Source organism: Plectrocnemia conspersa, unplaced genomic scaffold (genome assembly GCF_051122295.1).
Source record: "Plectrocnemia conspersa isolate PC_06_02 unplaced genomic scaffold, ASM5112229v1 ptg000013l, whole genome shotgun sequence".
Taxonomy (NCBI): Eukaryota; Metazoa; Arthropoda; class Insecta; order Trichoptera; family Polycentropodidae; genus Plectrocnemia; species Plectrocnemia conspersa.
The window spans coordinates 1,807,501-1,834,116 of record NW_028277177.1 but is presented as its reverse complement, the minus strand read 5'-3'; the positions used below and the strand labels follow the sequence as shown (position 1 = coordinate 1,834,116).

Here is a 26,616-nt window from a genome sequence, read left to right as displayed (position 1 = left end):
TATTTACCGGGCCGCAAATAATTAAGAGGATAGTTTTTAACGGTCAATCGCTGATTTTTACCTTATAGAATGTGTACTTTGCTATAAATATATGTCATTAATTAACAGATTGATTTCAGTCTGGTGTCTCACTGCTTACTTGTAGGTGTTGATTGTAGATATAACGCAGTAGGCCAACGTCTGTTAGGTTATTATTTTTTTAACAATTGGAACAACTGTTTATTCTGCATATATAATACATTTTCATTGGTAGTTTTTCTATCAAAAGTGCTTTAAATAAGTGTTGGTAATATCAAATAAAATTTCTTTAGAAAAATTCTGTAAAAATGGATTAAATTTCTTTCCGAGTATAAAAATATGCGATATTTTTTATGTTATGAAACATTTTTGATTTTTTATGAATTTTTTTAACGGAGTTTTTTTTAAAAGGACTGTATTTATTTAGTCAGTAATTTTAAGTAAGCAGACATTTTAAAACAATACAGTGGATCAGGCTGATTAACAAACTAAACCGAGTGTTAAAAAAAAGTGTTAAATAAAATGTGTACACAAGAAAATTAGTCTCGAAGTAAAAAAAATCCCTTTAAAACCCACTAATTTATATTTTTTAGTCTACTTTTAATCCGGCGACCCCACAAAACCTTTTCGAAAGATCCACCGGTTTGGAACTCGTGATTTAGGGAGTGTAGAAAATATTTCAATGTAATAATATATATTATTTATATATTTAAAAATATTTGAAACATGTACGAGACTAAATGAAATATGTGAAATCAAATGAAAAACATTAAAAATTATGTATAAAAGAGTAAAAACGAAATAATTATGTATGTTTAATATTTCTTTCTCTAATGTGACTTTTATGGCTGCTTTTTTTTCATGAGTTTTTCTATATCTGCTTTGAAACCGGCGGTATGTTCATTAGTCAGTATGGAAGAAAATGTATTTATTCTAAAATCTGATTAGTCCCTCAATTTTTTGGGGTAAGCTTTGATAAAATAGCTGGATATTTTCTGACACAAATATATTTTAAAACATTTATTTATTTTGTAACTAAAATTTAAGTAGTTTAAAAACATTTTTATTTAATTTAATTTTTTTACAAAAGTCATCAAATTATCTTGAAAATCCATATTGTAGATCTTCAATAATTCCAGTAAAATTTGTCTTTTGTGTTTGTCATTCAATTGCACGTAAAATGATATAAATTTAATCAACAATTTGGCTCTAAACTTTAGACTAAAATCACATATAAGTATGATTGTGATGAAAAAATAAATTTCGGTATTGTTGCTATGATTATGATATTCATTATAATATAGAGCGTTTTATTTAAAATTTACTGGTGATTTAATTTTTAACGTTTAAACTTAAAAAATTCAATGTAGTGTGATCGACTATAATCAGAATTATATCTCTATTATATATTAATATTATATAATCTGTGATATGATATATATGTAACTAAATTTGAGGACACGAAAACTGCCGTAGGTTTTATTCAATTGACATGAAATTTGCTTTTAAATAGATCTTATAAAAATCTCGCTTTAGTTTATTAGCAAACACGATCCGCTACATTGTTTTAAAATAGCAGCTAATAAAAAAGCTAATTAAAATAATTTATATAGGTTTTTGAAGACACAAAAACTGATTTAAAAATAGGTCTTGCTAATATCTCAGTTAAGTTCGTTAACCAGTTTGATATTGTTTTAAAATGGCGGTCATTACATTAACTGTGATAAAAAATCGTAAAGAGATTAAAAATGTTTTGTAGTGAATATTAAATTTGTCAATAATGTTGAATATTACGAAAATTGAGGACTCGAAAACTGCCGTAGCTTTGATTATATCGATATAAAACTTATTTTAAAAAATATAGAAAAATGTATGAAGGTCAAAAATGATTATTAATATAAATCAAAATAAAATGAAAAAATTAAAAAGTAAAAAAATCTTAATTCTTGCGGCCATTGCCGTATTTTTTTTTTAAATAACTGTATTTATTGAGTCAGTGGTTGTGTTTGAGTATATTTAAAAGTTGTTATTATTAAATCCAATTTTTCATGGAAGAGTCCGCAAGAATCGTGTAGATTTCTATATTCACATACAAATATTTAATGATATTTTAATTTTTTAGATATGCAACATTCGAAACATTGACCTCTTTATTTTTTTACTCATATTTTTTTTGGTTGGCTTGATTTTATTGAGCTTTTGTTTAGTAATTTATTTAAAAGGTCAGTAGTTTTAACATATGTATAAAGTAACGTTGCAGTTTTATTCTACATATATATTAGAGATTCCTACTATTCGAATATCAAATAGTAAACGATAGAATATGCATATAATTTTTTAAAAAAATAAATAAAAAATATCAACATTATTTATTTTACTTAAAAAAAATAGAGCATTAAGTGTTTCATATTTTAATCAGTACAAAATTTTAGTTTATTATCCCTGATGCCAAAAACTACAATTTTGTGTGCTAAAAAAATGTTACCATAAAAAAATTAAACATCATTCATATTTATTTAAAAAAGAAAAAAAATAATACCAGACAATATTAACTAGTAAATATGAATACTTTCTGAAATTTCGTCAATTACAAAGTGATTTTATTTGTCGGATTTTAGTTGCAATAACCATGGCTTTTATAAATCACATGAATATAAATTTCGCAAAACAAAGAAACGCACGTAAATATCAAATATTTTTTTTTGTGAAAATTCTAAAAGAATAAATAAAATTTTTGAATATAATTTTTTTTGATATTTTTTGTTATGAAAAATTTTTTTATGAGAATTTTTCAACGGAGCTTAATTTTTTTCAAATTTATTTATTTAGTCACTATTTGAAGGTAAACTGCAATTTTAAAACAATATGGCAGATTAGACTGATTAACGATTTTAGCCATAAAACAAAGTTTTCTGGAAATCTGATTACAAAAAATTACGGTACGCGGCTAATTAATTATTTTTTTAAAATTAATGCGACTTGATCATACAATTCTAAATATGTCATTACTATACTCATATTTGTCGACCCCTAATTTGAAAGATTGACGTGCCCTTTACATCGAGCGATTTGAAAATCTGCCGTGTGAAATCAAATATACTAAGTGCTTATAAATATATGCGAGAGATTAACGCCCGTTACTGATGTCATCGACACTATTTCTGACACATAACTGCTTCTATTTATGAATCATTATCCTTAGTTCTCGTACCTGGAATGTAAATAATAGAAATATGTATGTATGTACGTGCTTTTCACTGACTCTCACTGACGTAACGTCCGCCAATGTCAGTTTAAAATTCTATTAAAAAATCTACTGTGTTAGTATGAATTTTGGCGCTTTAGCGTATCGGTAGAGTGCCAGGCTTATAACTTAGATGAACCGTTTTTTTTGTTTATTGTTTTAAACTATGTTATTAACATATTATGATACAATGCGATACTGTGATAGATGTATAATAATTAAAACTATATATTACTATAGATAAAATAAATATAAAATTAAATTAAAATATATTTTTGAGGCACGAGATATCTGTTCGTTTATAACGTTCCATATCTCTTCAAATGTCTCTATATAATAACACGATTAGAGTTTGAGTGAAAAAGTTGGGTACGCTCAGTGGAATAATCAGTTAACGTCGACAGTTGAAGAACGTACGACACTAAGTTGATAATATTGCAAGCGTAATAATAGATAATAGCGACGCTCGGCAACGATATCGTTTACACTAGTAAAACATAAAATAACGAAGCTGGTTAACAGAGAGGAGCGAAGGGGGGTGGATAAGGGAAGATGAGATTAATGCGGTTTTGGTCTGCGGGGTTAAGTAGCTTAGCCCTCGGCTAGCGCCTGTTGCTTCCGCGTCGCGTCACTGTCCGCAAAATTAATTTCCTACTGCTTTTTTATCACTTGTAACTATACTATTGTATGACACGAAATGTTCTTAATAAACTTGCTCACGCTTTTACTGTCTTATCTTTTTATTTGCATAACATTTCCCACATCTTAACACGTTATTGCGCCTTTGTTTCCTAACTTTGTTTATTCCAACTTATTAATTGATTCACAATGAGACTCGACGTATTGTCTGTCTACTCAAAAAAATACTGATCATGCAACATCTGAAAATTTAACTTAGTTTTTAAAAACACCTATGTGACATTTTTCTTTAACTGTGTTAAAAAATAACTTAACTTTGCGGCTAATGACGCATCATATTTTTAACATCCAAAATTAAGTAGGTATAAATGGTGTGTGTTAAAACTGGTTATTATTGCTTCACAGTATTAGAGAAGATCATAACACCACTTCAAGAATTTTATTTAATATAAATAATAGAATTCACCAGTGGCGGCCCGTAAAAATTTGTTAAAAAGTTACAATATTGATTTTTTTAAATATAGAATCAGATATTATATTAGATAAAAATAATTTACCGAGTAAATGACATACATAAAAACATTTTTATTATTTCATTATATACTGCAAGGGCTACAGACTCATATGGATGAGCCGCCACTGGAATCATTAAATCTATTAAAAATTTTTTTTTATAAAATTGTAATATGGATATGAGTAATGATAAGTATATCGAACGTATATCCGCATATTGCACTGTAGAACAAATTTATGAATAATGACGAAATGGATAGACCTCAAAGTTACTTATGTAGGTATTGTTTGTATCTGATTGACTTACCCAGTTGGTACACATTTACCCCTTTGTAACGCATTGGGCTTACGTCTGTCAGGTTACAATGGCTATTATTATATTACATAAAATGGAGCATAATTCAAATTATAAATTGTATTTTTTAGAGACAGTGAAAATAGAAAATTAATAAAATGATTTGCCTCAATAATACATTTTTCAAGAATATTCTATTAAAATATTCTCAATTTAAAAATATATATGCAATTTGACAGATTTATTGAATAATAACATTTTTTAATTTTCCTATTGGTAACACTGAAAATAAAAATTAATCTGTAGGGATATTCAATTAAAAAATTCTCTTAAAAATTTGACAGAATTATTGAAAAATATATTTTTTAAATTTGTGATACTAAAATGGAGACATAATTTTAAATATTATTTAATTAAATTTTAGTGGCAGGGAAAATGGAAAATAAATGAAAATAATACTCTTCTTCAATAAAACATTTATTAGGGACATTGAATTGAAAAATTCGCAATAAAAAAAGCAAAATTCTACAGATTTATTGAAAAATATATTTTTTTAATATACTTATTTGTAACATAAATTTAGAAGATATAAAATGCATTTAGTTTATTTAATATAAAGTGGGCATATTTCAAAATATTACCTTTTTAAAATTTAAAATTTTATTGAAGAATTTTAGAGAGAGTGAAAATAGAAAATAATAAATATTCGAAGCTTCCTCAAAAAACATTTTCTGAGAAAATTCTCAAAAAAAAAAATTTAAAAAGATTTATTTAAAAATATATTTTTTAAATTTATCCATTTGTAACGTTCATTTTGGAATATAAAAAATTCATTTAGTCTATTAAATACAAAGTGGGCATAGTTCAAAATATTTCTTAATTAATTTTTAGAGAAATAATTACATTCCTCAAAAAAACCTTTTGTAGGGATATTCAATTACAAAATTCGCCGCAATAAAAAAAAATATCAAAGTTCTACAGATTTGTTGAATTTTTTTATTTTATTTATCTATTTGTAACATTTGAAAGATTTATTTGATCTATTTAATAGAAAATGAACATAATTCAAAATATAACTTAATTAATTTTTAAAGACAGGATAACTTGAAAGTATAACAACCATCCTAAAAAAACATCTTCTAGGGATATTCAATTGCGAAATTCTCAATAAAAAATCAAAATTTGACAAATGTATTAAAAAATATTTTCTTAAATATATATCCATTTCTAAAATACATTTGAAATATATAAAAGTAATTTAGTCTAAATAATACAAAGTATTATATTATATAATTAATACTCCAAAATATGAATTATATATTTTTTGGAGGCAGTGAAAATAGAAAATAAATAAACAATAGCTTCCCTTAATTAAGCCTTTTAAAGGTAAAAAAATTAAAAATTCTCAAAAATATCAAAATATGACAGATTTGACGAAACATATTTTAAAAAAAAAAAAAAAATTTGTAAAATAAAAGTCATTTTTTTTTAAGTCATTTTTTACTATTAAGACTGTATAAATTTAATTAATTCCAATACAAAATTCATTCCTGACCATGCACCTGCTTTTGTTCTCGCCGGGCCGAGATATTTTTCGGGCGCATAATAAAAACTAACAATTCGCTACAACCAGATGCTCAATATATAATTAATGCTTTATTTTAAATTATGACAAATTTTACCGCTAGTAAAAAATGTATGCAGATAGCGTAAATTTTAGAATCAAAATAATTAATTTAATCCTCTTGAGGATTAAATTAATTATAAATGAAAAACTCTCGTATTGATGATAATTTTAACTAATGTATTTTATTCTGCATATATTTACATATAGTTAGTTATTCTATTATAAATTTCAATTTGTAATCTCAAATATATAATATAAGAGAAGTTATATGAAATAAACGACATTCGTTATATTAAAAAGTGAAAATTTTAGTCACTTTTATTAGAGATAAAAAATACACTTAACTGAAAAAAAGTAAACCTGAGTTTTTGATTAGATTTCATAAGTATAACGTATACAATATATACATATGTAAATAGTAATAATTTTGTAGCATCCATCCTGCGGTTTCTTTTTTAACTAGTTTTACATTTTTAAACCAAAACAGTCGTAAAAATCAAATAATTTCGACAGATGCTTAATATATGTTATGCAAATAACATATTGCAATTCGGCTTTGTATAATCAGAATTTTCCAAAGTTATGCACTATAAATACTTAATTATCAGATCTTCGAACCACATGATAATAGTCACCGGAGAGAGGGAGAGAGCTAATGAATATTAATATCTAATTAATCGATTTTGAAATTATAATACTTTTAATGAACTTCGCAAGAAGTGGAGATAAAGCAATCGGCATTGATAGTGTTAAATGGTGTTATTTGATGAAATAGAAGGTTAGGAAGAATAAGGAAAAACAGTGACGCATATTGATAGGTATTTGTAATATATCGTATCAGTTTATCGGCTGTAAATAATCGCGGAATAAATTTCATAGGTGTCACTCTACGTCCGAACAAACGGTATGATAAGCAAATTATTTTATAAATTAGTACAGCATCGGTAGTAAAAATTAAATTTTTCGAGACACATGCACGGAAGCTGTTTGCTTACGGTTACGTAATTTCTGTATTATCGACGACGCGTCGCAGAGACGAGGTTAGGTTATTTTCCTACAAATTACACACCGCAAAACGTGCGTTTATTTGAATACAACATTTTAGTAACGATCTCAAGGTTTCCACATTCAAACATCGAAACACTTGGAAGCTCTAATTACGACGGGCTATCGATTCGAGCCATCTGTGATAATAAAAAAGGAGTAAACATGCAAAAACATATTTACACAAAACAATAAGAACGTGTACGTGTTGCGTTTCGATACGCGAGCGATTTTCTAAGGACGCGTCCCATAAACAGCATATTAATCGTTAGATAAGACTGCAGCGATTTATATAAACAAATAAGAGTCAAAGTAATCATATTTATCGATTACTAAACGAAACGAGATGATCTTTACTCCGACACGAGGCGAAGGTTGCTGTTTTACTTCTCTTTATCGCTCACAGCCATATCGATGCAAAAATTACGTTTCGCTTTCAGTTTATGTTATAATTTTACACTCGATAAAATTAATCGACACATTTTCTTTTTATTGTTTCTCGTATTAATTTATTTACCTATATTTAACCGAATATTTTAATCAAATCATCTAAAAACAATACTTTCACTGCGCGATTTGAGGCAAATGTATGTGTATTTTAATATTACTTGATTAATAAAGTTACTTTGTTATATTATAATTCATATGCTTAGTTTATTCTTAGAATACTCAGTAATACGACGAATGAAAAAGGTCGAGAAAAGTAAGAGCCCCTTGGGGAAATTTTTAAAGAATCAGCGTTTCTTACCATATATAATATTTCTCGATCTTCCCGAAACAAATACACAAACATATATGCAACGTTTTTGTAAAACAGTTCTCAAATTTGTTTTTTAAACCAACTTATTTTTCCTCAAAACTTAATGTCTAAAAATTTGTAAATATTAACAATTTTTCATAACTTTTGCTTTAACAGTCAATATATTGAAAAAACATGTTTAATTACATTTTTACGATTTAATACTGCATTAAAATGCATCTAAGTTGGTCGAACGAAATCAGTGAATCGAAATATATAAAAATATATTACAGAATAATCCGTCAAACAAAAAATTAAAATTTGCAACTCTGTTAAAAAATATTCAAACAAAAAAGTAAAGATGTCATTAATGTTCTTCAGATAAAATTAAAAACAGTTATTTTTGTGTGTATGCATATATATGCTGAAATATAATGCATGCTTACTTTTCTTTTAAAATATAACGTTCTTAATTCAAATTTGATACGTTTAAATATTTTTTTTATAAAAATATTGCTGCGCGACAGAATAAATTTCATTAAATTATTAATTATTACAAAAATATAGTGACCGAGAAAATATATAATAGCCAAATATAATGCATATTTTCCTTTAATTAAAATCTAACTGATACAATGGCGTAGTTATGGGAAGCGGGCCGCCACGGTCGGCATTTACTTGGGGGCGGCATTTTCGCGATGGAAGGACCGTTCGTGTAATTAAAAGTCATGATGGTTTTAATTTTATTTAAATAAATATATAAATATACTAAAAAAATAATTTAGGGGTAATTAGAGGATAACCCGATATTTCTGTTTCATCATTTCGGCTTTTTACAGTGGTAAGAGCAAAAGTTTGCCTGTCAGTGATTATTTTTTTTTTAAATAATATTTTATAGAAATACCTCTTCTGCGGTTACAATTTAATACATTAAAATTATAAATATAATACGTGTACAATAATGATAATATATCGAACGTATATTCGTATCGTGTGCTTTAGACCTAATAGTAGGGGCGTAAACCAAAACTTGCCATCTCTTTTTCAATTATGAATAATGATATTATAAAATGGATAGCTCTCGAACTGACTGTATTAACGCAAATATAGTACAACAAATGTTCCAAAAGTGTGATTAGTTTTAGAACTTTCATTAGATTAGGTGTGAGCTTAAACAGCAAATGTACGTTTCGCAACTGTCAAATCGTTTTAGAGCACCAGTTGAATCAGTTATATTATATTTTCGCTAGTATAAATATATATCTACTGTTGAAAATATATTTGAACTTCACGTAAGCTCGTAAACCGAGATCTTTCAGCAAAATTTGTGGATGGACACAGTTTCAGTTGAATCGACTCATTCGGGTCCTCTCCAATACTACGCTCCACAACAGAAACAACTTTAGTGCGCATTGTACGATGTCTCCGCGGATGCGTATTATCAATTAAAGTATGTGTGGTGCGAAAACGATCCATGGTTATTCGAATTACTTGCTCGGTTTGACGTTTGTGTTGACTGTAAAATGAACGTAGCGCACGGTAAAAACCACGATTTTCGAAATAAATTTGCACAATTTGCAAGTGTTGTTCTGCCGTAAATGGCAAACCAAACTGAGCACAAATCAGCTGTTAGTTGTCAAATTGGCTGTCGCTGTAAAACGGTTTGCCAATTCGAAAAACAAACATTTAAAAAAACATATTTTGGGGTTAGATTTCAATCGTTATTCTTTTTTTGATTTTTTGGAATTATTTCTAGATGATTTTGGTATATCATTAAAGATTTTAAATGCAATATATTTTAATAAATGCATTTTTCCGTCCAAATTTAAGGAGGGGGGTACGTGCACATACCTTTTTTTAGCGGTGTTGCTTAATTCTGGCCATCCTGTCTTTTATTAAAAATATTGTTATTTCTAGTTGATTTTGTTAAATCGTTAAATGCAATATATTTTAATTAATAACAAATTCATTTGTTGTGTTTAACGTTTTTTTGTTGCTCTATTCCGGCCGTCCTTTTGTTTATTAAAAAAATATTAATGAATAGTTGTTATACGTATTATTTAATTATGGCAATTGAGGAAAATCTATATGTGTATGTACGTACTGGTTCTTAAAATGTTTATAAATTAATTCAAATCAGCAGAGGTATAAGAGGCAAAGTGTTATCAATTATGATTTTTATTTCTGGCTCTATCAAAACAATGTAGGTCAGTAGTGCTATCTTTGATTTCATGGTTGTTATGTTTAAAGCTTGAAAAGTCGAATTGTTGCGCAACGCGTATCGCGCGCGTGCAGTTTTTAAGGAGAGGTGCGTCGCAAGAAAAGCCGAGGGTGGCACGATCTGTCCATTACGCTCTCGAGGCGACGTCTTCCATATGGTATTTTGGTCGGAATCGTAGTTTTTGAGGAGTCCAGGATCGATTCGGGGTGTGCGCGTGCACAGGGTCGGGGGCGGCGCCGCTCTTTCGCCCGCGGTGGGCGGAGCGCCCCCGACCAATAGCGTCCAAGGTCTCCGCGTGACGACCCTTACCGTTTCAGGGCGGCGATGCTCGCCTGGTGAGGCGCAGTGAGGGCGCCGTGGACATGGGCCCGCGATGACGGCCCCAGCGGCGGCTCCGCCACCTATGGCAAAGCCAAACAGTCGCCGCCGCCGCCGACGTCGCCGTTCCGACGCCGCCTCAGTAGTCGCGAGGCGCCCCGACGCTCCGCTCGCGCCATGAAGCTCAAGGAGCGCATCGTCCTAGGGGCCTCGGCGGCGCTGGTGCTCTTCACCCTGCTGCTCGTCGTCGATCTGCAGATGGAGCTGGGCTTCAGCGGGCGCCGCCTGCAGCCCTCGCACGGCCGACACAGGTACTTATTTTTCAGCTACCACCAGTTGCGCCTTTTACGATTCGTAAGTGTTACGAAAGTTTCCAGGACTTTTAGTAAATACACAGGTACATATCCCTAAAAAAATGATATTGAAAAATATACGCTTTTAAGTAAACGCGTGTCAAATAGTAGAGGGGGGAGATAGGGTTTGATAAAGTAATCGAATACTCGGTCAACGAAACGATTCGAAAGAAAGACGGGTGATAAAGTGGCAAAGGAGAGAAACGTCTCCGAAGGGGATAGATACCTGGGGGGTCGATTGATCTAGTTCATTTTTCAGCTTTTCCGCCCCCTACTAAAATACGCGTACCGCTTTCAGTTTCAACGCGTCGGACGACCACCCGCACTTTCCGCCGCTGCAGGAGGCGCTGGGCGGAGAGCACCCTCGCTTCCCCCCGGCGCCCGGTTTGGCGAAAAGTCCCGCGGGAGACGAGGAGCACGATTCTTTCAAGGACGTGCAGCTGTCGCTGAGGGTGCTGCAGCGCGACAAGCAGCGTAAGACGTCCGTCAACAAAGTGATCGTGAAGCCGTACGAGGACGGCAACTCGTTCCGCTCCGAGAATCCCACCATCGCGGACATCATGGACGTGGACCCCTCGTGAGTACAGCGCCAATTAGCCGCTTTTAATTGCCGCCCGATAAATCACGCCGGGCGTAAGCGCGATTTATACCCGGAGTCGCCTCGTTACAGCATCCCTCGCGAAGGGCTCGACGCATGCGCTCGCCCGAGAGCGCCGCTAATTAGAGAGATGCATTCGCGTGCGCTCGAGCCTTATCTATCGCGGGTCAAGTGCGCTCGCTCGCTTCGCCCTCTATCTGTTTTTCCGCTCGCATTTTCGGAACGACGGCCGAGAGGGGACGGATCGAATGCGGGCCGCAAAAAGGAGCGACCTACGGCCGGACCGCAATAAATAGATAATCTGCAGACCCTCCGAAGTTACGACCCGGGTCGCCTCGGGTCCTCCGCTATAATTGATATTCCCCCTTCGGTAGATAAACGCGCCTTTTCTGACCTCCGTCTCTCCCCAGAGCCAACGCGTCCAACCTGGAGCTCTTCCAACTGAGGATATCGCAGCACGAGCTCTACCCGCCCGGAGACACGCTGGTCAACAAGGTCATCGAAGACATGGTCAAATTGCCAATCCTGCACGCCGGTAAGTACCCAAAAATTCCATACGCCGAATATTCCAAACGCCTGCGGGAGAGCTATTCTAAACCGCCCCCAACCCTAGTTTAAAAAAATTCATTGCAATGTTAAAATGTAACTCACTTATTATTCTTATTGCGCACACGAAAATTCCGCACTTATTTATTATTGATATATTATATAATAGTTTCCGATTTTTATATAAAAAAACACACAAATTTAAGGATATCTCCGGTTTTTTTATTAATGGAAAAAATGGATTGATGTAATAAATATGTTGAACTTTTAGGCAATTGTTGCAATTTATTGCAATTATTATTATTAAAACTTTCTTTATATGAGCATTTGCTTAACCTTTTAAACGTCGCAAACTGTGCAAAAACAAAATCTAATAAAACTTTATTTTTAGAAAATGTATCGATATAAAATAAATACATATACAAAGTGAAATTTGTATATGTATTTACTATGAAAAATACAATATTTTATCCTCGCAAGCCAGGGTTGCCACATTACAAAATATATATATTTTTTAAATTATTGTAAAATATGTACATATATGTATATATATATAAAAATATAAGTTCACTTAATACAAATGTATTAAAACAATTGCCAGGGTAGTCACATAGCTATTAAATAATAATAAAATTACTTAAAAAAATATTTACATATTTAAAAAAATATATTTAATAAATAGTAAAATATAAAATAACGCAAAATACATGCCAAGCATGAGTTACAACTGTAGTTAATTATTCTCATTAATTATATAAAGTGCCTGCGTGGCACAAATCTACAGTGAGTTTCATTGAAAATCAACCAAAGCTTTGATTTAGATCTCTCTAATATCGATAATAATTACAATTTATTCCGTCCATTTTTTTTATTGTCTTAAGATATGTCATTATGTTTTAAAATATTAGTATATAAAACACGTTAATGCACTTATTTTGTGTGGCCTGCCTCATGCGCATATACATAAAGAGCGCATTAACACGCGTAAGGCGCAGAAAGGGTTAATGTAATAAGAGGGATAGGTTCTTGAAAAAAATATTGTGTTGAAATAAACGTAAAATAAAAAAAATTATGTTTACATTTATTATTATAATTATTTATGTTATCCGTTGCGTACGCCACTACCGTTACCAGTACTAAGGCCCTTACGAGTCCAACCCTTATGGGTGGGCACCTAGCTTTTGACGGCCAGATGAGCGGGACCCCACCCCTGTAGTGCTAAATATTTTATTGGCATTGCTTTGCATTGCATTGATTGCGTATCATCTTTGTCACAACACCACCCCCCAGATTTTCGAGGGGTGTATATGTTGCCTCAGTCGCAGCCTCCGAGCCCTTTGGCCCTGCTTGTGTTACTCGCGCTCTACCTCTGACTGCCAGACCGAGAGATCACTTCCCCTCAATTGCTTGGGTTTGAACCTCACGAGTAGTCCCTCGCACTCCCTCACTATAAACGGCAATCTCCAGCGTGTGGTCGACTGGCGACGAATTAATTACGTATAATCGATATTATTAGAATTTAATTGAGCTTTGGTTCGTTGTCAATGTAAAGGTTGATCCAACTCTCCAAGCAAACGATGACATGAATGCCGCTAGGACGCGGGTGTGCTAATCCAGTTTTTTTTTTTGAAAAATTACGAAATATTTTTTTTTTATATTTTTTGGTAATTACTTGTATAAACTGGATTTAATTTTTTCCTATAATAAATAATGGTTCACACAAAAAAAATGAAAATTTATAGAAATATTTTTTTAAATATATTTATAAAATCATCCATATTTGCCAAAAAAGTGCTTGGCATTCTTAGCATACATCGCTTAATTTCACTTGGCACTAAAAGGCTTAATAATAATTTAAAAAAATTCTATACAATATTATAGAAATCGATAATATTAAATAATCGAAAAAATAAGTACAGACAGACGTCGCATTTCGCATATTGCTCTATAGTTGGTCTGCACTTTTGTTTTAAAAATATGATATTGATTACCGATATTACTATGAACTTTTTATATAAGAGTATTGGTTAAGGTATATTCAAACCAAATTTTGGTCAATAGGAGGCCGTAAAAACAATTATCACTTCTCAAAAGGCAAAAATTCACGTCAAAAGCAATAACATCGTGTTGGCGCCGTCGCGATGGGAATGCTCGGTAACGAGCGTTCCCGCTGCGACGGCGACGGCACGATTTTATTGCTTTTGACGTGTATTTTTGACTTCTGAGAAGAGATAATTTGAGTTTCATAGACATTTTAAAGCAGCATTTAAATTATATTTTCGCTAGTAGAAACATATGTATATCAACTGGTGAAAATGTATTTTTAATTCACTAGTGAAAATATAACTTCACCGAAAAATACACATTCACTGAAACATGTAAATTAATATAGATTAGTTTGTAAATGTATATATTATTTTACTACGTATGGAAAAGTTGAAATCATATACTTTTACTAACACGTGTCACAAATTATATTTTAAAAGTAAAAATATGTACTTCGATATGATTTTACTGAAATGACATATTTTAAAAAATATTTTCGGGATAGATTTGAGAATTTTTTTTTAGTATTTTTAGAATCTATTCTTAGAATATTTTTCATATAAACAGAATTCGGTTTTCACTTATTGTAAGTTGTAATATTGCATTAAAGTCTTAATATGAAGTTGACCAGAAAAATACATGTCTTTTAATAAAATACTATAAATCTTAATGAAATCTAAATATTAGAAAATGACCAGTGACTAGCCAACTTTTGCCTCCTAACGTACCTGGACCCGAAGCTAGTCTATATTCCGCCAGATGTAAAAAAAATTCCGGCAAAAGCCGCAAAAAATATTTAGATTTCTGTGTATTAAAATGTATGAATCTATTTTCCTTGTTTATTTAGTCGCGCAGAGAGATTTCATCTATGTTCGTAATTTTTGATGAGTGGAGTTTTTGCGTACGCAATTTTTGTATTCGCAATTTTCGTGTGCGCAATAATCACCGTACCATTATTTTACATAGAAGTAAACATGCCTTTGTAAAAATACACGTGACTTTAAGTATTTTTCGGGCGACAAAGCTTGTTTTATTTTTATCGCGAAGGAGTAATACAGTCGCCGCAATTTATTGTTATTCAATTCTTAATTGGTTTTCGTAAAATAATAAAGCAATAAATCTAGAGCCGACGTGTACTCCCCGCAGCGTCGAGTTATGCATTATGAAGCGGCCGATTAGTTCGACAATGAGCAAATCGATTGATCGGTTTCAGAGCAAAAGGAGGGCGGCACGCAGCTGAAGCTGGTGATCGTGTACCCCAACGGCATCATGGCGCTGATGAAGCCGATGAGGTGAGTACTCCCCGAGATGTAATTTACAAAAAGTCGACTCTCGACTCGTCGGGGGCTAATCGCGGTCACTCGTCCTGGCGGGCGGGCGAACGGGGCGAAAGGGGCGAATGGGGGGGCACTTGGTATTCTCGTCGGGCCACCGTTACAAATGGGGCGCCGAGCAATAAAAGAGACGCCGTTTGCATATCGGAGACAGGTGACAGATTATAAGCGCCCGATTGTTTTTCGATCCCGCGACTGAGACCAGACGGCAGAGAATTAACCGACCTGCCGTTTCCGCAGGTTCCCCCGCGACCAGCAGACGCTGCCTAATCACTTCTACTTCTCCGATTACGAGCGCCACAACGCTGAGATCGCCGCCTTCCATCTGGACAGGTGAGTCTATCGTTTTAATTCGATTCGATTCCATTAGACCCCAACTGACCGATAGCGCAGGTTGCTAGGTTTTAGGAGAGCCATGCCGGTTGTGGGCCGGATTTTCAACATCACCACCGAGATCTACAACGTAGCCATTGGCGACATCCTGAGGACGTTCTTCGTGTCGCCGGCCAACAACATCTGCTTCCACGGAAAGTGCTCATACTACTGCGACACGGGGCACGCGATCTGTGGAAACCCCGACAAGCTGGAGGGCAGTCTGGCAGCCTACTTACCCAGCAGTGATCTGGCCGACCGCAGGGTGAGTGCGCTTCGTCTTATCGAACCGATTTATATTCAGAGACGTCATTTACCCCCCTTGAATTTGCCCAGAAAAATGCATATCATTTAATAAAATATCATGAATCGTAATGAAATCGAAATAAAAAAAAACACATTTTTTAAATATGTCATTTCAGTTAAATCATATCGGAATACATTTTCACCGGTGGATATAAATTTTTACCAGTGAAAATATATTTTGTCTGACAGGTGCTAGAAAATTATATGATTTTAACATTTACATACTTATCATTATGCGATGTATAAATGTTACAGTGAATGTGTATTTTTCAGTGAAGTTATATTTTCAATATTGAATTTTCACCAGTGGGTATATATTTCTACTAGCGAAAATACAATTTAACTGATTTAAATGCTGCTGAAATGTCTATTTTCTGTTCAAACCCAAACCTAACCTAATTAAAGTTAACCTAATTATAGTCTTAATATTGCTCCATAGTTGCTAAAATAAAATCTAACACAAAACAATTTTGTATCTATCCCTAAAATATTTTTTAAAATACATAATTTCAGTGAAAATTTACTGTTCAAACCCAAACCTAACCTAACGAAAATTCTAAAACTTATCACACTTTTAGAAAGTCTCAAAAATACAGATTAAGCCAGAAAATAAGCGGAAGTCGAAGTACAGACAGACGTCGCATCTCACATATTGCTCCATGGTTCGTCTGCACTTCGACACTATGTTTTAAAATATGATAGCTATATTTACTGTTATTATTGCAAACTTTTGATATGAGAGTATTGGTCGAAGTATATTCAAACCGAATTTTGGTCAATAGGAGGGCGCAAAAAACAATTATCACTTCTCAGAAGTCAAAAATTCACGTCAAAAGCAATAAAATCGTGTCGGCGCCGTCGCAGTGGGGACGCTCGGTAACGAGCGTTCCCACTGCGACGGCGACGGCACGATTTTATTGCTTTTGACGTAGATTTTTGACTTCTGAGAAGAGATAATTGTTTTTTGCGCTCTCCTATTGGACAAAATTTGGTTTAGATATGCTTTATTTGATTCTAATTGATTCTTAATATGAACACTAGATTGGCTAGAATGCGCGACGGCACGATTTTGTTGCTTTCGACGTCGATTTTAAACAGGGATGCACGTCATTTAATCTTAATGAAATCGAAATATTAAAAAAATAAGGCCTCTGGAAAAATCTGTAAGGATGTCCCTGTTTATATTTATTTCCAATCGGTTTTTATCGAAGCTAATTGTTTATTTATTATTCTAATTCGTCAATTAATGACTAATATGTAATATGACCTACATATATATCATATTACATATTAAAATCGTAGAACTCGTTATCTAAATTAATTTGATTCGTGTTGACGTCAATACGTCATAAAAAATGTCATTATACATCGAAATCTTCTAAGAGAAAATATAAAAATAACACATTAAGTAGAATCGAATGAATTTTGGCATACTACAATTATCAGTATAATTTGTTTTCAAATTATTAAATTTCCAACCCAAACACACCATAAAAAAATCTGAGTAGCCCAGAATCGCCATAACAATTGACAAATCAATTGGTATGACAATTTAAATGTGTGTGAGTGGTTATGCATCCAAACCTAAAAGATAAAATATCAGAAAAAGTACGTCAAGTTTAATAGAATATCAAGGTTCTTATTATCGTTTACACCGAGAAATAAATAGTAGACAAATTTGTATTAAAATTGCTGAATTTTAAACAAAAACAGCATCGTAAGTAAATTGCTATGATTAAATCATGAATATGATATTGAAATTTTGAATATAAAAGATAAAAAGCACGCTGAGTTAAATCGAATGTCAAGGTCTGCGATTAATGAGTGCTATTTTTGTGGATTTTTTCGATCTTGAGAGTCGGGGCTAAGAATTTATGGAATCCCTGGAATTTTAAAGATTTAAAAAATAGCAAAGAAGGAATGCAGTAACTAGATATATATTAAAATTATACGCTGTGTGCGGTATTATATTTTTTTATTATATAATACAATTATTAAAAAAAAAATACCCGCGTTAGAATAAAAGTAAACTAAGAACAGATTTAAAATTAGCGCATGACTCTTTGTAGTAAAAAATGTTATGAAATGTAATTAGAAGTAGCTGTAAAAAATTGTACACATTCGACAGCGCCAGATTGTATACATAGTATGTATAACTACCATTAAAAAGTGATAGTTTTGTGAATATTTTTATTCAGAAAATATATCTTTTTCTATTTTAAAAATTCGTTATTTTAATCTCGAGCTTAAAAATGATATAATGAAAATAGTTTGTTCACAAATTTATTTTATTATATTATTGTATTTATTTTATTAATTTATTTAGCTTAATAGCTAATTTTTACATTAAACAAATTTTAACTAAACATACATAAACAGAAAAAAAAATACTTAATATTTTAATTTATTTTTTAATGTATAAAGGTGTTTTTTTTATTCGTTATAGGAAACCCGTTATAGTTTCGTATTGCGGATTGTCTTTGGAATATTATTATATAAATTAACACATCCGTACATAATTTTCTTATACTTAACTATCTTTAAATTTTCTTTATTTCTTATTAAATACTTATTAAAATATGGTAACATATTATTTTCTAACTTATATGTATAAATACTAAGACATTCATATTCAATATTTCAACTATGTGTGTCTGAAATCCAGACTAATAGTTGAGCTGACCTAAAAATGTCCTGTAGAAAAATAACACTGTTAAATTCATTAGTAAGATGAACTAGAAGATTTGATTTGATGTTAAAAATCGTTTTTAACTTTTAAATGTGATAGATCACCAATATGTAATGTGACACGTGTGTCGGTGTGACAGCGCCATTATGCCACGTCCGAACGTTCCAACTGTTTATGATCGGAAAATGTTGTTGCACGTTAGAGGCGTTCTCAGACGATTCTTGGTCAACATTAACAAAAAAATGTATAAAAGTACAATTGAATTCAATAGTAGCGCTCGCTTTGTTTTTATCGTCGATAAATTTGATTCGCAACACCGCTGAGAAAACGATTCGTTTTGCGTTTATCGATATTGTTATTGGAGAAGAAACGCGATTCGAATGGGTTTTGAATATGCACACGCACCACTTTAGATAATGATAAGAACGGTAATAATTGATTAGGCGTTCGTCGGCTGAGACGTGTCAGTTTGCTCAGCTGGAGTGATCCGAATAATTAATTATCGATCGCGGTCGAAAAATGCGCCGATCAGGTCAGGTCGTACGATGAATTATCGACGAATTGTTTGCTCCTAATCCCGCGTCAGTCGAACCGACCGGATAAATAGGCAGTCCGATTGCCGGCTACGGCGTGTGTTTGATTTGTCGACCGATGCCTATCTGCACCAGTATATATATATATTATGCTGCTCTCAGCTGCGCCGAACCCTTCGTATAAATTAAAATTGAGATTCTTTACAAATCTACTCTTTCAATTTTAAAGTAAATCGAGCCGCAGACTTTGCATACGACCCGTGTAAACCTCCCGTCATTGCGGGGCGAGTCTCACGGGAAAAATTCAGGATTTCGGGCTCGAGAAAGGGACGTATTCTGGTTCGAGGTGAAAATTAGCGCTCTACTATAGTTCATCGAATGAAAAAGGATGGCGTGCTATTCGAAGCGACGAATAGATACCGCAGCGTTCGGAACGCGTCAATATTTACTCGTTCGCGTGCCACCGCAGATTGGAGACCATCACGTTAATCTCGTGCAAAAAGGGGAAATAAAACCCAAAGAAAAATATTTCAATGGAAGGGAACACAATGCGAGATATTTCCGAACAGTTGTCGGAATATAGAATGTGGCTTTTTCTTAACGACTCATAACCGTTCCTTTCTACGACTAAACTTTGCTTCGTTTAAAACAAATCACTCTAGATAAATGTACAATTCGGAAAATTAACCCTTCGCTGCCACGCAGCGATATTGTCTAAAATAGTCAGAATACTCCCTTTTGAACTGCAATCTAACATTCAAAAAGGTTCGCAGAAATGATAAGAATGGAATGTCTTCTTACTGGGTTCTTGTTTGAACCAAATTCGATTTTGAAATAAAAATTGTTAAACCATATTTTTGAAATAATAATTTTGTCTAAAAAGGTGCTTGATTTACAATACCTAAAAACTTAAATAAAGCTATTAAAATACACACTATAGTTAGAATATAAAATATTAGAACGGAATAGTGTAGTCCGTAACGCCTCAGACTAGTAACTCTGAAGTTGCGGGTTCGAGCCCCGGCAGCGGCACTCGAATTTTATTTATAAAAATGCGCTATTATTAAAAAAATCGGGCCCAGCTGCAGTGACTATTGATTCTAAATTGTATAGTACATAATAATACAGATGTGACTGATTCCCAGAATTTCAGTCTAATGGTTAATACTTACGTGTAGGTATTCATTATGTCTGATTCATTGATTTACTCAGTTGGTATAGATTTTCCTGTTGTATAAAATATTATTTTAAAATCAATAAACGTAGTTATGAGTTTTCAATTTTATTTTTGCTCAGTACGTGGTATTAGTTTCTGACCTAAAATATATAGAATCGAAATTCACGTGGAACTTAGTGTTTTTAAATTTCTTAAATTTAAGTTTGCCTTGATTTTCCTAATCTCACGTCCGTTTTTATTTTTGATGATGAATTGAATTTATTTAATTAAAATCGAACCAGGTCGTACGCATTAGGTATTGAAAATTCTGTAATAATGCGCAGCTTCAAATTTATTTTTTAATAAGATTATTTATAGTAAGTTTCATCTCAATATGATTTAAATTGCGGCTCTTGAATAAATTAAAATTGTAAAATATTTTTTTTTAATAAATATCGGATATGACTGGCTAACGTACTTAGCCAATATATTTTGAGAATATCATAAATTTAAATTTATATTTTTATACTTTTTAACAAGGTTTATTTTTTTAATTATTTTCATGTGGTTGTCATTAAAGCTATGGCAGTTATTGTGTCCTCAAAAATCCATATAAATGACCAAAAAGTGTAAAAAAACAGCATTTTTTTAATTTGATCCTCAATTATTACATTATTATCTCTATACTTTTTTAGAATAGCAGCTATTTTGAAACGAGATAGTGGATCAGATTTGCTAATATAATTATCTGGGATAGTTACAAGAGCTATTTTTTAAATAAGTTTCATGAAGTTTAATCGTTTTTATATTACACACAATAAATGATCAAAAAATGTAATAAGAAAACATATATTTTAAATTTAATTTTCGTATTTTCAACGAAGCTACGATTTTTTGAATAGCCGCAATTTTAAAACAAGTATAAGAAACAGATTAGTTAATAAAATTACACGCAATATTTTATCTCTAGTGCGCACTAAAATGAATTATTTGTGCATTAAAATATTAAAAAATGAGCATTATTTTTAACAAAAAAATAATAAATTAAAAAATATTTTTTTAAGTACATTATTTTTTGTTTATTAAACTATTAAAATGATAGATTTAATAAATATTATTAGATACTACAATTAGTATATATTAATATTACCGCATTACTTTTAGAAATTTCATTTGGTTATGATTGGGTTTGAACAGCTATCGGATGTTTCGCAACTGTTGCAGTGAAGTTATATTTTCAATAGTATGAATATAATTTAATGCACAAATCATTCATTTTTGTACAATATAAATAAAATAATTTTTAATGAACCTTGAACATCGGCAAGGACGGAATAGCGTAGTCCGTAATGTCTCAGACTAGTAACTCTGAGGTTGCGGGTTCGAGCCCCGGTAGCACCACTCAAATAAATTATACGGTTTCACTAATATTGACCAGTGAAATTATAAATCAATATTTTGATACATTTTCACTGCTCTATATTTCTACTAGTAAAAATATAATTTCACCGAAAAATACATAATCACTGTAACATACACTTACATATGTATAATTTCTATCTCTATCGCTCGCATGTTAGGTGACGAGAGTGAGTGAGAGACAAGAGCATGCGGTCAGCATGCCCTTATCTCCCATTCACTCTCGTTATTTAACATGCGAGCGACCGAGAGGGAAAGTATTTCACTGCCCGCCCCTGATACGTACATATGTAGAGATATATAGATAAACATTTTGACTACGGGCGATTTTTTTCTCATTATGATTTTTTTTGAAGTCACTTAACGAGTCCCTCTGCAATAGGTATTATACAAATGTTTCGATTTTATTTATTTATTAATTTGTTTCATATATGGTGGCAGATTTTTAAGTGAGGTATAAATACGCGTTAACTTTTTTTAATAAAGCCACATATATTCCATTTGACGAGCGAATGAATACCTTTATTTTTTAAATCTGTGAAGTTGTCAACAGCTTATATAATATCACTCTGAATTTCGTATTTCGAAGAAATAATTAAAAAATAGGCCTTACATAACTTGATATAAACAATCTTATATATTAGCCAATTGCTAATTGTTTAATGTAACAAAGCAATATAAAAATATAAAGTTTACCACAAGAAACAAGTATTAAATAATATTTATAAGATCTTATTATTCGAAGGTGTTTCATTATTCCATTTAGAAAACCTGCAACACTTCTTAAATCTATATATACTTAAATTATCTTCATATCTTATATTTAATATATGTACAAACAAATTTCTTAATAAAATACATCATTATTAATGTTTTTCAAAGTAGTAAATCTATTCTAATGAAAAACTACTATCATTGTCCTATTTTGCAAGTTTTGCAACATCATCTTATCTGATTCACTAATTATATACAAAATAATTGCACAATTATTAAAATGAGGCAATATATTACTATTGTATACAGATTGTTTTTATTTATATATTTCTAATTATTGAAACAAATACGTGTGTTATCGTAGTCTCCAAGTCGTCTCATAAATATAGGGTTGAATTCTTAGATTTTGAACTTCGTAGCTGGATTAAGTTTGACATAAATTGGAAAGCAATTGCTTCCTCAGTCTTGTAATTTTTACTACTCTTTTCTATTCTTGACCGTTTGGCCAATTCGGGGCGGAAACAGATTTATTTTAATAGATTTTTTGCGCAACGATTATTATATTATCAGCTATAGGTTTGGCAATGATGTTACTAAGTACACATATCACTGATTTTGTCAGCAGTTGTAGTATTTTCTGGCTAAGTACATTATTTTATATTAAATAAAAAACGACTGTACTTTGTGTAGTTTCATTTGATAGTGGTTCTAATCCGCCCAAAATATCCGATCGTCACGTTCGCTCGACGTGACGATTTCAAAAGTTACAAATGTTTTTAAGGCAACAAGTTATCATTACAATTTCAGTCTCACATTCAGTGCTATAAATCGGACTAATACACAATATATATGGGCGCAAATCTTAATATAATTTTAATTTTGATTAGTTTTTCTAGATTTTTATAATGCTGAATATCGTTATTTGTAATTGAATTTATTTATTTATTTTAAGATATAATAATATTTTATGATTATTAAAACATATGCCATTAATTAACTGATTTTGATTTTAGTCTGTTGCCTCACAAATGTGTTTTCACCTTTGTAACGCATTGGGCTAATGCCTGTCTTGTCATGTTGCAACGAAAGATTCAAAAAGAATAAATCAAAAAACATTATACTTATCATTAAACTGATTAGAAACATCGGAGACCATCAATGATTTCGCGTTGGTTTACTCGCGTGACTCGCGACAGTATAAGTAGGAAGTCGTCTCTAGCCTCAGTTCGCGCCGTGTACTGATGTCTGTATTAAAATTTTAAGTCATTTAATTGTTTCTTAAAGTATACACATAAAATATTATCAAAAGTAAAAGGTGAAAGTCAGCTAGTGTGTTGGAAGCACAAAAATAAAATAGTAAGTTATCTTATCCTAGTCAAACAAATCATTCAATAGTATTAAAAATGATTTTATTAGAATTTTCTTTAGATGTAAAATCTTGGGTCTTCAAATTTTTTTGCAGGCTGGTCAAAAAAAAATTGACTGCTGTACAATACAAAATTACATTGAAAATACAAAATCTATGGCACACCGTAAAATATTACTCTTTCTTTTAAATATACATAATTTTTAAATTAATAATCAAACAATCTCAAAACTATTGTAGTTTATTTATACTAATACTCTCCAATTTCTGTACTATTACATACATATCTGTCTTCGGTTGTGAAGGCTCTAGAAATCCAGGAATTTAAACTATTGTACAATCTAGAACTGATATACATAACTTTTGTATAGAACCTTTTAAGATATATGATACACGTGTGAACAAAAACTATTGTTCTTTCAATACCATATTATCTACAAATGTTTTCAAAATAGATAAGAAAGGAATTTTAACAAGACGTTGGTGTTATTATACACTTATGAAATGATTTCGTAGACACAAAAAAAATATGTTAATCTTTTTAAGCCGCATTTATGCAAAAAATGTCAGAGATGAAAAACAATATTTCAATTTCGGAATAATATATTTAAAAAAATATTATTACTTTTAATTTAGATCTTACAATAAAATCTATAAAATCAATACAAAACCAAATATATCTGCCTTTAAAATAAAATTAGCACGATAAGTTAATTTAATTCATTATTTTATTTTTGAGCTTTCAACTGACATTAGATAAAATTTACCTTTTTCTTCTGATGTTATTTAATATATATTTCTCAGAAATATACTCAAAATCTTTAGTAAAATGTGTGAATGCAGGTTAAGCACGACCTCCTACTTGGGCGGTCGAAAGTGACAGCTATGTGCGGGTAAACAATACATGATCTCCGGCATCACTAATCAATTTGAGGAGACATATATATATAGATCTCTATAAGGAAAAATAATATTATCGACTTATTCTAAACTAATTTATTTTTGCTTTACATTAAATTTCCAATCCAATAGAATTGATAATTTAAAACAAAAAATGGCGATATCTTTAATGTGAAAAATATATTTTTACGACTTTTTGTACATCAGTTATCATATCGTATATAGTGAACTTCGAAATGAGAAAAAATATCTTAATGAAAAATACTGCTCCAAGTAGGAACTTGAAGTTTCAGAATGGTTGTGAAAATTATCGTCTAACACACTTGGTGAATCAGATTTCAAGGGGTAACTTTGCTTATTGGAGACCTTATTAATTTCTACTTACCAACTGGAGTTGAACTGCGTCATACGTTTTTTCGTTTTTGTAATAAGTTCTAGTAACAAATTGTTTTCTTATGCATATATTTTTAACAAATTGAAATAATATTTTAATCTAAGATTTAAAAAACTTAACCAAAAAAAAAATTGGGATCAAAAACATGATAATTAACAAATTAAACGTTTAAAGATTTTCAAGGATTAAAAATTGATTGATTTTTTAAAATTTTAATTTAAAGTATGTTTGTTCTGTTAATTTATTTCTTCTTTCTAATCATTTTTAATAAGCGGGGAAGATTTTCTTTTTTGCACAAACAAAAAATATATAATTAAAGCTACAAATTTATTTTACAATAACAAGACTACAAATTATTTAAATAGCAAATTTAAAAAAATTAAAATTAGACAAGTAGTCATTGCTAAAAAACACCCCACAAGCCGATGTAATATCGGGAACGTGGAGTGCATACGGTAATTGAAATTATTATTTTCAATATAAAATACAATTTATTGACATGTATTTTTTTTGTATTGACCACATCGATTAAATCAGTTAATTTTTCCTATTTTTTTATATTGAGTTTTAATTGTTTAGTTAATTAATAAATGTTTATAATTAATATATCTGAGGAATTTATTAATTGATGATGAATGTAAGCACATGAATTACATTCCATTTGACTTTTAATAAATGATATTCATATAATTTTATATATAGCTTAGATAACAGATAGTCTAGTTATATATTATTAAATACTTAACTACATTTATAATTATGCCTTAGTTTATAATTTTGTGTGCATATCACAAAATGTGCATATAAATATACATTTTAAAGAAGCGCTCAGTGCGAGTCTTTTTTAAAAAAAAAAAATATTAGCACTAGTTCATTGAGTTACAACCAAGTAAACACAATCAACAAACACTAAGTAAATCAGTGACATATATTTTATTAGTTATGTATGTACTTTGATCACAGCTTAAAATTATTGTATTTCACGATGAACGAATTATTATATTTTATTTTAATATCTATCATACAATAATACTCATCCGCGAGATTAGGAAAATCAAAGAAAACCCAATCTGTGATGATTTATCGGTAATCACTAATTAAAATCTTCTAGACATGATAAAAATTTAAAAGCATGAAGGTCCATTTGGTATTCGAACTTAGGTTTATCTGGTATTAGTCACTAATTATACCAGTAGTCTATTGTGCTTGGTATGTTCACTGAGAGTCAGTTT

The 26,616-nt window shown here is 31.1% G+C and overlaps 1 protein-coding gene and 1 long non-coding RNA gene across 4 annotated transcripts in view; one reads left to right on the top strand and one right to left on the bottom strand.

The window, feature by feature from the left end:
* The window catches only part of LOC148226938 (extracellular serine/threonine protein CG31145), a 32,262-nt gene that overhangs the window by 1,923 nt on the left and 3,723 nt on the right, over positions 1 to 26,616 (top strand). For all 3 annotated transcript variants that reach the window (XM_088202188.1, XM_088202190.1, XM_088202189.1), the window contains exons 2-7: positions 10,658 to 10,969; positions 11,310 to 11,588; positions 12,020 to 12,144; positions 15,415 to 15,493; positions 15,776 to 15,868; positions 15,929 to 16,172. In XM_088202188.1, coding sequence (XP_088058314.1) covers positions 10,836 to 10,969; positions 11,310 to 11,588; positions 12,020 to 12,144; positions 15,415 to 15,493; positions 15,776 to 15,868; positions 15,929 to 16,172 — 954 coding nt within the window. In that variant the 5' untranslated portion in view covers positions 10,658 to 10,835. The remainder of the gene's footprint in view (positions 1 to 10,657; positions 10,970 to 11,309; positions 11,589 to 12,019; positions 12,145 to 15,414; positions 15,494 to 15,775; positions 15,869 to 15,928; positions 16,173 to 26,616) is intronic.
* LOC148226939 (uncharacterized) lies at positions 10,280 to 11,523 on the bottom strand. Its single transcript, XR_015811980.1, has 2 exons — positions 11,238 to 11,523; positions 10,280 to 11,065 (listed from the first exon to the last, which is right to left on the bottom strand). It is a non-coding gene; the product is annotated as an uncharacterized LOC148226939 (long non-coding RNA).